At 37.6% G+C, this 15,467-nt stretch overlaps 1 protein-coding gene across 1 annotated transcript in view; it reads left to right on the top strand.

The window, feature by feature from the left end:
• The window catches only part of LOC124862277 (rho-related GTP-binding protein RhoN-like), a 36,918-nt gene extending 25,649 nt beyond the window's left edge, over window positions 1–11,269 (top strand). The window contains exons 3-5 of the mRNA XM_047356100.1: window positions 1,538–1,647; window positions 7,158–7,292; window positions 10,228–11,269. Coding sequence (XP_047212056.1) covers window positions 1,538–1,647; window positions 7,158–7,292; window positions 10,228–10,497 — 515 coding nt within the window. The 3' untranslated portion in view covers window positions 10,498–11,269. The remainder of the gene's footprint in view (window positions 1–1,537; window positions 1,648–7,157; window positions 7,293–10,227) is intronic.
• Window positions 11,270–15,467: the final 4,198 nt, after the last annotated feature.

Below are 15,467 nucleotides of genomic sequence, written 5' to 3'. Positions count from 1 at the left end.
TAATCGTAGTTATTTCATTATTTGTCTCTTTGAACTAGGACAGAGAGGTTTGCACTAACTATTTCCTTTAATAAATGAAATCATTACTTGAAAACAGTTTTTTATTTAGATTTTTTTAAATTAAATTTTTAAATATTTAATGATCTGAACCATTGGAGTGTGACACAGAAGAAACACTTTTTCCACAGGATTATAACCTTTTAACACAAGGAGACACTCTGTAATCCAAAGAATGAAAAACATTTTTAGTTATTTTTTGGCAGCTGAAGATGACAGTACTGTGTTTGCAGATGTCAAGCTCGTAAAAAACTGTACCACAAATACATTTTGGAATTCAATATATTTGTAGCCCCCAATGTCAAAGTGCATAAAGGCGAGAAATGAATTCTGAATTAAATTTGTCATTTATTCATCCAGTGATTTTGCAACAGAGCGCCTGTTGAATTGTTCTGCATGGAGAGGCAGGTCACCGTGGGACAGCTGAATAAATGATGAGGGGGTGCAGGTCGTGTGCAGCTATTGTCTTTGTGCCATTCCATCACTAACAAAAAGAACCCAGTGGTGTTAAAAACAACACGATATTCCTTTTGTGCAGACTCCATTTGCCTCACGAGACAAAGGCATGCAGATCTTGAACAAGCCATTTCCTGCATGGAGTTAATCCATCAGCATAAACTGCATTAGGGGAATAAATCTAGTTGTCAGACTTTTTAACATGCCAAAGTGTCCAAATATTTGATTTGATTTACTAATTTCTCTGCATTCCAAAGTTGTGTAAAATGTGGACTTTTGCAGCAAACAACTGCTTCTTTGTGCCTTAAAGTGCAGCCGTGCACATTGAGCCCCTGTCAGTTCCTAATGGTGGCAGGAGGGAGGGTGCCTCCACAGTCGCAGCCACATTCCTTTGATTGCCCAGATATTTTTACAAGTTTCCTAATAAGAGCTGGCTGTGTAACTATGAAGTCTGTTGCTGTACGTGTCCTTAAACATGATTAAACTGCAAGAATAAAACTCAAGTGTGGATTACACAGATTAAATAAAACATGTACGATTAAAGACAAAAAAACATCTGTTAAGAAAAAGCAGAGACTCCTGAGCCTTTACTTTAACCTTTTTAACAGACATTTTGAGATAAGTAGGGGTTAAGTCTCCAATCAGCCTTAAATAATTCACTTTTGTGTGTATATTTCTCTGAGCAGCGCTCCTCATGTGATAAGGGGAGGTCACAGCTGTGTGGAAAACCCAAGAGAAAACTACACGCAAATATGCATGCCTAACTGTGAAAATCAGCACTCATTTGCATCTGCACAGTGCGATTGAGCTGCGGCGTGCTGGCGTGCGGGGCACTGTGCCTGCTTTGTGTTTTGCATGTGTTAATAACCTTTCGATCACCTTTCTGGGAGTTTCTAATTGACAGAAAGAGCCATATGGTTGGGATGAAAACCCTTGTGAGGTTAAATCTGGTCAAAATAAAAACTCACAGGAATTTTTTAAAATACACCATGACCTTATACTATGTGTTGATGTGTGTCCACAGGTTCCACTTATTATGACAATGTAAGGCCGCTGGCGTACCCTGATTCAGACGCTGTTCTCATCTGTTTCGACATCAGCCGGCCAGAAACATTGGACAGCGTTATTAAAAAGGTCAGTGTTTTTATTTCTTTTCTCAAACACTTTACATCAGCAGTAAATATGTGCTTATAGAGTAAAACCAACAAGAAAACCAACCTGATCAGCTTTCCATAATGATGGATTTCTGTGCCAGCAGCTTTTCATGCCCCAACAGTTGATGAAATCAGAGGTTGCAACCTCCCATTTCTTTCTTTCATAAAAATATCCAGATGCTTGACCTGCATTGCCATAAAAAATAAAAGGTCAGCGTGTAAAATAAGAGGAGAGGCTTTGAAGCTGGGTGGCCTCAAGAAATATATCTTAAATGCAAATTAGTCTACCATATCTGATGAGCTGTTTTAGAGCCTGCTACTCCAAATGGGGCTTCAAGAATTTTAGAAATTTTAGTTTAGCTAAACAGTTGTCTGGACGTGAGGGCTGAATGTCAAAAATGTCAATGTGTGTAATAGTAGGGTAGAGTTCTCCATTGCGGTTTGTGAACAGTTTTTAAATCAGTGGACCACAAATAGTGAAATATTTGAAGTACACAACTTTATTGGTTTTCTTTGCATGCATTTGTATCATGCAAACGAGGCCTCTGCTTTTTACTAGTATCACGTCTTGACTCCATGTGTTTGTATCTGCTCTTGAATTACACAGTTTGCAGGCTAAAGACTGTTCCCACGGTTCCTCCGTTGACGTGTTTAGTGGTCTGTGGGGAGCTGGTAAATTCCCTTGAAGTTTTTGCTGGTCTAACCCAAGATGGCATATCTCAGTGGTCTCTGTCAACATTGCCTGCATCTCGTTTTAGCCTTTCCCTAGGAATTACATCGCAGGAGGGGCTGCCATTACTCCTAGCCCCTATTTGTCACCCTGGTAATCCCTGAAACTCGGGAGACAATTGGAAAACCCATTGCACAATCTGCATCCAAAATTAGACTCTTGACCTGTAGAAGCCAGGAGGTCTTAGAGGTCAGTAGATGACAGCTGGAGGAGGAGACGGGATTAAAGAATCAAAGCTTTTGACTGGGTCCTATTGACAGAATGGGGAAAGGTTAAAGGTGATGCTAAGCGTGAAGGATGAACTGACACCATGACATTTTGCACACGGCAGGGGGTGTAACGCTGGGCTGTCTTGTATTTGCGTCGTAGGGAAGAGAAACAGTGTTGGTTCAGCTGTGTCTCAGAGTGACATTTAATCTTGGAGTGAGTTTAGAAGGAAGACACCTAGACCTTTTTCTAAGAAGAACCTAAAATAGATCTGTTGACAGAGAATGTATGAGGAATGAGTAATGTTCCTCAGGTAGGGTGGAAATCTGAGCTGGCATAAGATAACACATGGCTCAGCTCTTGCTAGTGAAACAGTGAACATTGCATGAGAGAGAAAAAACGATTTTTACCATTAATTTATATTTACAGAAATTCAATTCAGTTTATTTATATAGCACCAATTCACAGCACATGTCGTCTGAAAGCACATTACAAAAAAAAGCCAATTGAATTGAATCATACAGATTCCAAATCAAGTACATGCATTCCAGTTGATCGTAGTTATCAAACAGTGGAGTCAAATTCAGTTCATAATACAAATTGGTTAAATAGTTTTCTATCTAAGTAAACTCAGATTGCATTGACTCTGTGACTTGCAGCATTCACTCCTCCTTTATGAGAATCTAGCGACAGTGGACAGGGGCTTGCATTGTTTCGTTGATTTTGAAGCACTCCCTCATACTAAGCATGCATGTAGCAACGGTGGAGAGGAAAACCCCTTTTGACAAGAAGAAACCTCCAGCAGAACCAGGCTCAGTGCCACGACCGACTGGGGGTTTGAGAGAACAGCAGAGAGACAGAAAGAACACAGAGGCACTGATAATAAGTCCTCCTGCCCCAGAAGTACTTTCTATGTTAAAGAAAAGTAAAAAGTTAATAACAGTAGAAGCTCCTTTAGTGACGTCATCTAGGAGAGAAACACAGCTAAGTAGATAATCTCTGAGCCAGTTGTCAAGTCAGTTGGAGTAAAAACTCAGTAGCTATGTCTAAGCAAGAGACAGAATTAAACACTGAAAGACAGGGCCAAGTGTATCATCTGTAGAAGGAGAAGGTAATGCACGCAGATAATGCAAAATTGGGGAGTAGTAGGAAAACGTAGCAGAGGGAGGGACAGTGGTCATTATGTCCTCCAGCAGTCTAAGCCTATAGCAGCATAACTATAGCGATTGCTCAGAATAACCTAAGCCACTCAAACTATAAGCTTTATCAAAAAGGAAAGTTTTAAGCCTAGCCTTAAAAGTAGACAGGGTGTCTGCCTCACGGACTAAAACTGGGAGCTGGTTCCACAGGAGAGGAGCCTGATAACTAAAGGATCTGCCTCCCATTCTACTTCTAGAGACTCTAAGAACCACCAGTAAACCTGCAGTCTGAGAACGAAGTCCTCTGTTAGGAACATATGGAACAATCAGATCTCTGATATATGATGGAGCTAGATCATTAAGGGCTTTATATGTGAGGAGGAGAATTTTAAATTCTATTCTGGATTTAACAGGGAGCCAAAGAAGGGAAGCTAAAATAGGAGAAATATGATCTCTCTTTTTAATTTTCATCAGAACTCTTGCTGCAGCATTTTGAATCAGCTGAAGGCTTTTAACTGCATTTTGTGGACATCCTGATAGTAAAGAATTACAATAGTCCAGCCTTGAAGTAACAAATGCATGGACTAGTTTTTCAGCATCATTCTTGGACAGGATGTTTCTAACTTTGGCAATGTTCCAGAGGTGAAATAAGGAAATCTTACAAATCCTAGAAATATGTTTCAGTCATTATCATTATTACCTTTCACCAGGGCTGTTCCAGTGCTATGATGAGCTCTTAAAACCTGACTGAAAATCTTTTAACAGGATATACGGTATAAATGCCCACTCACCTGATTATCAACTATTTTCTCAAAAGAAGATTCGACATAGGTCTGTAATTTATTAAGTAATTTTGATAAAGAGAACGTTTCCTAAGTAAAGATTTAGTTACAGCTACCTCAAAAGCCTGTGGTACATATCCGTTTACTAAGGATAGATTAATCATATCTAAATATGATGGGGGGCTGTAATCAAAGGGAACACTTAAATAATTTGGTTGAGATTTGGTCTAACATAAGGGTTGAATGATTAGTTGAAGCAAATGTTTTTGATAACTCAGAAAGCTCAACTGGATTAAAACACAGATCAGGTTCTATAGTTACTGCCAATGCTATCTCACTTACTGAGGACAATGTGATCAAAGATGATTATGGTAAAGAATTTGTGGTTCTTGTTCAGAGTAGCCATCCCTCAAAGTATTTATTCAATGTTTACTCCTAAATAAAGTTTCTTATGGTGACACATATATCAAATTTATGATGGGGTATTTAAGAACCATTCAAAAACTGAATTATCATCTTTCATTGTTATCTGCAAACTTTACTGCTGTTAATAACAGTAACAAATTCCTGCTTGCAGTCTCCATTCAGATTTGTAACAAAATAAACAGAGACACCAAAACAGAATCCTCTGGGGTCAATGAACCATAAGCAGAAAGACCCTAACTGTTTTGTTAAGTAGTCATTACCTCAACTTATATTGTCATAAACGTTATTGTATATGACATGTTTTCTGCTATCAAAAGAAAATAACATATTCAAAAACCTGAAATTGATCAATGAGGCTAGATGTTTCCTTTTGTAGTTGTTTCTGGCTGATATTTTATGTACTTTGTTCTAAGGGCAGTGACAGTGTAACCTTTGCCAAGGCAATACAAATATCTATTTCTATTCAAAGTTCTGTCTAAGAACAGAAAGAAGAAATAAGTACTGCATTCAAATTAATTTGTCTTCCTTTCTGCCGGAAATGGTCACTGTTTTTATTTCAGCAACAGCAGCCAAAGCACATCATGCATGATAGAGTAAAAGTAAAAAATATTATTATTATATTTTAATAAAATAAATTATTATATTAGTGATTAACACAGCTAGCACAGTCAGAAAATGTACCTTTCCAAAGTCTGCTATCAGTACCAAACAAAGCATGTTGCATGATAAAGAGAGGTTTAAAGCTCCACGGTTAAAACAGGACAATTTAGCTGTACTCTGCTTAGCCTGCCTGCTGTCTGCAGAAAGTTTTGCTCTCTCTTGCTCCCCCGTAGCCTGAATGAATCACTGACATGTTGTAGATGGTGCAGTTTCTCTGATCCTGATAGTCTTCTGAAGTAGTTAAACAAGATTATTTTTTCTCATTGTTAATCTGTTTTTTGACTTACAACACAGTCATTGTGTAGCATAAATATAGCCTGGTAACTATCAGTCAACAATATGTATTTTCAAATTCAAATCTGTGATACTAAATTCAATGATGGGCAGCATATCTACTCCAGAATTGGCAATTCTTTGCATTAATGGTTCAAATTTGTTAAAGTGGAGTTTGCGTAATTGTTATTTGCAGTCATAATCGTACCTGTTGTAAACAGCAAAGTCTACTCTATTTGCTCAGAAGTTCTGTTTCACCTAAGGTTTCAGCTATATGTTAGTCAGAGTGGAGCTGCTCTAAAGCAGATTTATGATATTTTAGAGTAACTGCATTCTCAAACAAAAAGAAAAGAAATATTGGTGTTCATGCAAACATTAAGAGAACTTTTAAAACTGTAAATTTTAAATATGACATTTATTCACTACAAAACTGTGATGTTGAGCCCCCTCCGACAGTGGTAAGATACTGACAACTAGTAACAACTCCACAGAACCCCATGTCAAAAAATCCAGAGTATTCCCTCAAAGTACTAAAGACTTCTTTTTTTAGATATTTTATTTTGGCACTAGAGGCCTTTATTTTTGATAGTAGGTAGACAGGAAAGAGGAGCAAAGAGAGAGGGAGACATTTGGCAAAGGTCGTCGGGTATGGGACTCGAACCCAGGACAGCCGCTTCGAGGACTATAGCCTCTATATGTGGTCGTACGCTTAACCCTACACCAGCGTTGCACCGTACTAAAGACTTCTTGAACAGATTTTCTCAGTTTGTGTTGATTATTATTCCCTAACTAAATCATAAACTACAACTGCCTATGGAATATCATAAGAAGAAAGAGATTTAGCGCTTTCAGATTTTCGTAATCATCTGTGTAAGTTTGTGGATTGCTGGAACAAATTAGAAGAAGATGTTGCAAGAATGACTTTAAAAAATGCCTTTTTTATAACAAAAGAAGAACATAAAAATCTTGGGAATGTTCAAAAGTATGCAAAATAAAAATAAAAGAGTAGTTTTGTTTAAAATCCACAACAGAAATTACTTCATTCAGTTATTTGCAGAAACAGAACATTCAGGGTTATATGCAAACTCTTACACAATTAAACCATTTTCATTACTCTGCAACTCCTCTGCATGACAAAAAAAAACGTAATTATTGCAGCAATGATCTCGCTCTGGAAGACCGAAGTTTCAACTGTACCTCAGCTCAGCTTTTGGTGGGTTTTTTTTGTAAGTGATGATGATATAGGTGTTGTTTTTTCCTTCTGTCTCTGCAGTGGCAAGGAGAAACGCAAGAGTTTTGTCCCAACGCCAAAGTGGTGCTGGTGGGCTGTAAGCTTGACATGAGGACAGACGTCAACACCCTGAGGGAACTCTCTAAGCAGCGACTAATCCCCGTCACTCATGAACAGGTGAGAATAAGCTGGAGATGGATATCTGAGATAAAAAAGGGGGTTGGGATGAATACAGAGATAGTGTTTCCTCAAAGAAATTTACCAGAGAATCCTTGGAAGAAAAAATCAAAACGGCAACAAATGCAGAAGGGAAATCCGCAGGAACATTCATTTTGTTTTACATTTTTAGTAAGATGGTATACAACATGATCAACTACTACTAAGTGCAGTGTAATATCCTTTGAGGGTGCTTTGCTTTGGTTGGCATATTGACCAGAATTTGCTGAGACGTAGTTTTAAGGCTGCTTATTTTAAAGGCTGCTCAAGAACAAGTGGTAAGTGGAGTTTATATGTAAGATAATAATGCAGATTTAGAGATTTTAAAAATGCAGAATGAATTGAAAACGGACATTGATAAACGGGCGAGTCCTTTTATCATGTGCAGCCATGACTTTGAGCAAAGGACGCGAGGAGAAGAGGACAGGAGGGTGATGATAAACTGTAAATCTGAGAATTTTAACCAGCTCTCATTGTGCTCTTGTTACTGTTCTTCTGTTTTAGATGCACAACAATAGGAGACTTTTGCCAAAAGTCTATGGAGGTAAATTTGTCTCAATATTATTCAATCAAAAAAAAAAACTAATCTCAATTAAAAAAAAACTAATCTCAATCAAAAAAAATAAATTGTGGTCAAAACTTTTGGAATATTCAATCAAAAAAAACTAATCTCAATCAAAAAAATATTAAGTTGTGATCAAAACGATTTTTTTTTTTTTATGGAATATTTTATTTTGGGGAGAAAAAAAATTTGTTTGAAAAAACCTTTTGATTAAAATGACTCATTTTTTCTCACGAAGAGAAAAAAGTTATTTGCAAAACATAAACTTTTATTTGCGCATGTCAAAAATCTTTGGTTACGACTCTCGCTCTTTTGGTTTTGACGCTCTCTGTTTTTGGTTGAACTCAACGTATTTTGAGTGCTGGAAACATGAACATCCTGGGCAACAAAAATATATAAAACAAAGAAAATACTGATAAATAGAATAGCAGGTCCTATGCAGACTACATTAAGTGGTTGTTTTGTTCCTTTTTGGTTTCAATTTAGTTTCAAGGCAGCGGTGTTTTGAGATACCCAAAAAAACAAGTCTAACAGCAGATGCCGGAGCTGTGCACACAAACATTTTGGTGCTCTAATCCAATGGCTTGTATTGTTATCCTGTTGTTGATCTCAAATTGATTTAGAGCCGAGCTGAAGAGTCGCCAACGAGAGTGACCACTGGGTGAACTCCAGATATTTCCACTTTAATCTGCCCGAGATTCGATCAACTCCCCCCCTCCACCTGCCACAGCTGAATCTAAAACCGCTGTTCCACTTGATGAGGGCTTCATTGCTCATTACATGTACCTCAGAGCACCTGTGATAGAAATCAAACCACGTCAGCTGGAAGTGTAAGAGAGCATGTGGTTTAAGTTCCATCCTGTGTGTATAAACCTCTATATGCGAATTAAAAGCTGCTCATGAAACAAAAGAGATCAGCCCACTCAGAAGTGCATCACTGAGTGAGGCCAAGGGATTTCAAAATCAAATGTGCTTCATTTGATCTTAAGCAAACAATTTGCAGTCTTAATTATCTGTGTATATTGTTACATTACTCAGGGGCAATCTTCAGAGCTAGATGGGTTCTATTTGAGTTTAGTCTCTCTGAGCGGCTTCACTGACTACATCAGTTGTGATTGTTTTTGTTTTCCCACAGACTGAGAATTATACAACTGTGTTTTCGTGTGTCGGATGAAGAACCTTTATTTATCTAATGACTCTTGGCTTTCTGTGAATTAGACTCTTTTTCTGAAAGCTACATTTGGTATTCAGCAATGTACATATGTTTTAAACTTTCCCTAATTTATTTACACTTTGCTATATAGCAGCCAGACATTACCTCTGAAGTGTTAAAGTGAACTTGAGTCAGTATTGACTGCTTTTACACCCGTTTTATTTCTGTTTTGGTATTAACCAAAGAAAAAGACCTAGGCCTTCACAGGGCTTCTATGCAGTCTGGAAATAATAAGTTGTTTTGAAGGAGATGCTAAATACCTCCAAATGAAATGAACCATCCATCCATCAGTCTGTCCGTCCTCTTTAACTGTTTATCTGTGCATGGTGACGATTGGGTTGGTGCCTATCTTCAGCTTTTTAGACATACTGTACGTATGTTATAGATTCATAGTAACCGTTTGTGTTTTATTCTTAATACATTTGGATAAAAGAGTAAAAGACCTTGAAATCTGTGCTTGGAAAAGTATAGAATTGGATGTGAAAATTTGAGGAAACCTTGTCGAAGCCATTGTGTCAGTCTTCCTTTCAGAAACCCCATGCCTGACACAGGACCCGAGAGCTTCCTGCTTTACTGTAAAGTTAGCTCTTAAGAAATCTCTTTATTATCCTAAAAATCTGTAAATGTTGAAAGAAATTAAACTTTGAAAGACATTAAGAAAACCAGTCAAACTATTCATCAAAATAGCTTATGAAAACTGCAACAAACTCCTTGGAAGCAAATGTTTTTAGACTTTTGTCAATTGTATATGTATGCAGCTATGGTTTTCCATGTGGGCTATATAGGAGGTTGCCCAGAGTGGCATTAATAAGGGGCAGCATGGGAACCAAATAAAAAAATATAATCTGTTTGTTGTACCATGAGCAAGTGTTCTTTTGTGTTAATACATGTGTAGTCAATGGGGAGTTGACGCCCAGGGCACCATTCATGCAAGTTTGTATGCATCAAAAATAATTTAAAAGAATTAGAAAGCAGAGAAGAATAAATATTATAGAAGATCCTTGCAACCTAAATGTTTTAAGAAACTCTTCTCCTTCCTGTTTTTTTATTGTTTGAGACACATTTTGCTAAGTTGACATGTACCTCTTTGTTAATAACATCTCATCTCTTTCCTGTTCCAGGGCAGCGCAATAGCCCGACAGATGGGGGCAGTCGCCTATGTGGAGTGCACCGCCAAGGTTTCTGAGAACAGCGTGCGAGACGTGTTCCACATTACTACTTTAGCATCTGTGCGACGACCGCACAACCCGCAGCTAAAACGCAGCAGTTCCCGCAGAGGCCTGAAGAGAGTGTCACAAGTCCCCCTGCCACCTCTGACGGGTCGGACTGAGCAAACGGACCAAGCCCCAGCCATGCGGAAGGACCGGGCCAAGAGTTGTATACTAATGTAGAGTCCAAGCCTCAGTCATATACAGTATATATGTAAATACACAAAAACAGAAATATATGAAAGAGAAAGTCTATTTATTATTTGATGGTTCTGTTTTGTGCATCTTCAATTATTTGCACTGTAGACAAGGGAAGAGAGAAAAACACTGCTCCGTGAAAACGAATGCTTTGGACATTATTTCCCTTTTTTGCTGTGTGTGTGCATATTGTAGAAGCTGTTTACCTCTTTGTGTTGTTTTGAAACCATGGAAAATTGGACTAACCCTCTGGAAATGCAGAAGCTGCGATAGTGGAAGTGCCGTCTCGTCGGAGGGAATTAAAGTGAAATTAATTTCCGGAGAAGGATGGCAGAGCGGAGAGTGGCCTAGTGAGGGGAGCCGTGTTGGTTCAGGATATCTGCAAATGAAACTTGTTGTTTTCACGGAAAGTGTTGCTTGGCAGAGATGAGCTGCCTGAAGATACTTCCTGTTGCCATATTTGCGAGAAAAACAAGCAAAGCCACCATTTATGCTGACAGTGGACTAGCGTTTAGCTGAATGATGGTGGAAAGAGACGGAAATGTTGTTATTGATGTGTGTGTGTATGAGAGAGAGAGAGAGCACTACCACCAAAAGTGCATTTTAGGAAACAAGTATTGAATTCTTTGTTTCAGTTTAACACTATTTTTTCTCATTTGCTTCAGTTGTGCCAGTTTGATTCACTGAAATTAATGCTGTTAACACAATTTCAAAGATACTTCTTTGTGGAAAAATAAAAAAAGGTTGAAAACTGGGAGTATTTTGTTGTACTTAAACTCTGGGAATGTTCAATTTCTGGTTAAATTGTATTTCATGGTTTTCATTATTTTAATGGCATTGAACCCACTACAGATAGATTGCTATTGTTTTTTTTTTGTCACATTTAAAAGGTTCAGATAATTGAAGAATTTTTAATATCAAAGATAAGCTCAATACAAAAAGCAGGTTTAAAATTATGATTTAATTAATTAAAGAAAAAAGCTATCCAAACCAACCTAGTCCTAAATGTGAAAAAGGACAGACAGACAGACAGACAGAAAAATCATCATTTCAGTACTGCATTTTGTATTCAGTCCCCTTATCTTTGTCTAATATGAAAATTTGTTTTATGACCTGAAACAAAGTGTGACAAACAGGCACAAAACAGAAGAAATCTCTAGAAAATTAATAAAATTAAAATAAATTAACTCCTTAACTCTATTTAGACTCCAAAATATTTTTTTTCTTGTTATTTCTGTTCATGTTATGCATTAAGCCCAATACCTGCACTCCTGTTGCCATTAAAGTCAAAAGATTCACACTCAGTGATTTGCACGCAATACAACCTGTTTAGCTGGCAAGAACAGCTCTATTGCTGCAGCACCACTAGAGAACAACTGTTTAAAATGACACAGTGATTCAATTTCATGGTTAAGACTTGTTTTCTTAACCTGATAATAATTTTACCTTTAGGCTGAATCTTAAACTGAAAAAATGTAGGTTATTTCTCTCTCTAAAATGCTGAATTAGTTATCCTCAATCCTGACACTTTGTCCAAGATAGCAGGACCTTTAATCACCAGGCACTGCATGCACCCTCACAGAGTTTTGTTAGATGTTATGAAAAAAAAAAAACTAGTGTAAAAGGGCTGAAAAATATTGGGGAAACATGCAGTATGGGATATTGGTAAATATCGTGATGGAGACATCAGTTGGGATAAACCTCCTATTTCTTACTCAGATCTTCTCTTCTGCTTTTTGTCATTCCCACTCTGTGTTTCAGCCTCTGAGCCAATATAATCTGCAGGCCATTTAACTAGAGTGATGTAGCCACAACATGATCATTATGTGTGCTTACATAATTACACTGGCATTGCAGAGCCAATGAGCAACAACATCCATTTGTTATAGTGGAGCATCACTCACCTGTTCACTGGTAGGTAAATATCTGGTTTCAACTATATGTCAGCAACACATTTCCACTAATGTGGGAGAGAGGAAACAGCAGGTTGCAGCAGATGCTCACTTCTCATGGACACCTGCTTCAACATTCACTACTAATTAGGCCCCTTGGTTACTCACCCAGTCAGGTAAATAGTATTACTAAGTATAGAAAGAAAGATTCCTCCAGCAAATAAAAATAAAATCTTCTCAAAATAAAATTTATAGTAAATTTGATCAAATCATCTGCTTTAAATCACTTTTCACCAGTATCCTCATAACATTATACAGAGCTATGGTTGAGACTGTGTTGATGTACTGCATCTCACAGTGTTACTCCAGCTGCAATATGGCATACTATTGACAGTGAGGGGAACTGAGACGATCATTGGTGTGTCCCTACCCCATGACCTGTTTTATTTTATTACATATTATTACTAAAGTAAAAGAAAAATATTGTCATTAAGTATAGCTTGTTGCTGCAATCACAAATGTAACTCATTTAGGTATAAACAGAAGCAAAAAATAGCCCTGAATGAAAAACTTAAGATTTATAATTATTATTTTATCATTGTACTGTACACTGTCAGCTTAGACGAGAGCGACCATCTGGCATTGTATTAGCACAAACTGATACACATTCATGAATCCACCATTATTGACAAATAAAATAAACAAGTACAATAGATATTACCACAAAGCTGTTTTTCTGGGATGATCTTGCTTAGCTTAGCAAAACAAATTCTTTACTAAATGGATCTGTCCAGTTTAGAGAAAAATATACAGAAATGCACTGAAAGCATTTGATACATTATAGATTAAAGAGCTGAAAAAAAAAGTACACTCCTGATTTCCTTTTAAAAACGTCTGCATCTGTAATCCTCAGCTTGGAGACAAGCTAAGGCAGCATGAATGAGTGTGGTCTGTTTTACCATAATGCTGCAACATTTTCAAATCTAAGATTTTAGAGTTTTACTTTAATATATTTCCCACCAGGATTATGAAATTTCAGCGTCTGTGGACTGTCTCTCATACTGGAAGTCATGTACCTGAAGAATTAAAAGCACTGTATCTTGCAGAACATTCTCTAAATCTTTAAAGTACTGGTTGTTTATTACTCATATCTGGCATTATACTATGGATTAGTGTATTTAATAGTTTGTTTCTGCTTTTTAAATATTCCTTTATTTTGCACCAATGACCAATGATTCAATAGTTGTTGTCCCTTAAAAATAATAAAATCCCATTTTCTTTAATGTTTTCACAGCATCTTAACTTTTTGGAGACCCAAAACTTGCTGCTGCTACTTTGGGAAGATCATTCTTTTAGCAACACATTTTAGGTCTCTCGGGTAGAAGACTTTTTCATGTTAGAAAAGTAGAGCTTCATCAGTCCTACATGGATGAAGATGTCACTGAGCTGTATGAAAGTGCTGGCTGCAGCTAGAAAAAAGCTGTGAAAAGGTGCAGGATTTGCTGTGCCCCCACAGTTTAAACTGATACTTGAGAAGGTTAGTCAGGAGACAGCATCTCTGCTGCTTTGTCTATTAAAGCAGTCATCCAGACATTGATTTAGATGCGTGCGTCCTGTCAAGATGAATACAAATCAGCAGCTGCTTTGTTAAATAAATCAGATGGGCATCAGGCATTATCTTGACGATCTACTCCCACTCACACCCAGGATTATTACTGCAGGATGTCTCGCCTCCGTTTGAGCAATCTAATCAGCCATTTGCCCTTTAACGCTGAGACAGCATGGGGATTAGAAGTACCTTTGTGGATTCACTCCTCTGGCTCTGCATTCTTTGGTTTCCCTGCTCTTTTTTGATGTTTCAAGCAGCATAAATGAGCAAAGAGTTCAGTCAGCCTGTGTCTGAGAGAGCAGAGTTGACATCATTCACACATTAAACCCATAATTCTAGATGTTCCTGCCTAATTATGACGACTTGCAGACAGGGTCACGTCCCCATGGTGTTAAAAAAGGAGAGAGATTAAGAGCAGGAGAGAGGTGGTGCTTCCTGCCTGCTGACAAAAGGCAAAGCACAGCCACCAATTGCATACAGTCATGAGAGAATTTGTAATGAGAAGCGGTATGTGACCAAGCAGAACTCAAACACGTTTAACCAAGAAGTCAGCAGAGGTTTTTGGCATTCCTCATTCATGGTGCGGGAATTGACCATCAGTGTACTGCATAAGGAAGTGCCTTTCAGGGTGTACTAATCTAACAGAATTTCCTCTGACATCTTTTCCAACTTTTTATTTCCATATTTACTAGCAGTTAAATCCCAACAGGTAGAGATGGACCCCTCCCTGAGGTGTTTAAGCAATTAAAACCCAGCCCATTGAGATTAATTAAGCTATGGTTTAATACTTTCTGCCCTAAAGTGATGCTAATTAAAGTTTGCAAGCATGTGTTTATCTACATTTTCTCATGTCCATATTTGCACTAGTTACCAACATCTTTTTATACACAGAAACGTAGGATAATCTCAAATTGTTTACTTTGAACTGTGAAACAGGGAGAGATTGACTAAAAGTTCAGAATCCAAGGTTGCATGTGTTTGAACAAACTGAGCAAAAGCAGATCTGACCCAAAAAAATACTGCAATCAGTATACACCTTTTGAGTTTTTAAAAAAGTGCAGACTTTCTGCCGTGACTCAGAACAAACGTCTTAAGGCTTTCACTTCTTAAACGCTGATTGATTTTCACTTTAGCAGGAAATGAATTGCCCTATATGAGCCAGTGAGAAGAGATTACTTCACGGTTCTGTTTATCTCTGTCTATATTACATTAAATGCAAAAACATTCTCCCCAAATATCCATGTGGTGCTGAAGATGAGTATCACCATACAGGAAAACGAAAAAAAAGAAAAACGATTTTCCTTTGAAATATCGCCAGATATGCTGAAATAGTTGGAGCACAATTTAGGCAACAGACACATGAACAGCACGGGTCTTAGACTTTTCACTCAGAAGAGCAATAATTTAAATCCACTTTGGTTGACTGTTTGTGTGTAATAAGTAAAATATTATTT

Source organism: Girardinichthys multiradiatus, chromosome X (genome assembly GCF_021462225.1).
Source record: "Girardinichthys multiradiatus isolate DD_20200921_A chromosome X, DD_fGirMul_XY1, whole genome shotgun sequence".
In the NCBI taxonomy this organism is placed as follows: domain Eukaryota; kingdom Metazoa; phylum Chordata; class Actinopteri; order Cyprinodontiformes; family Goodeidae; genus Girardinichthys; species Girardinichthys multiradiatus.
Note: the sequence above shows the minus strand (reverse complement) of the source record. Positions and strands in the feature narration are given on the sequence as shown.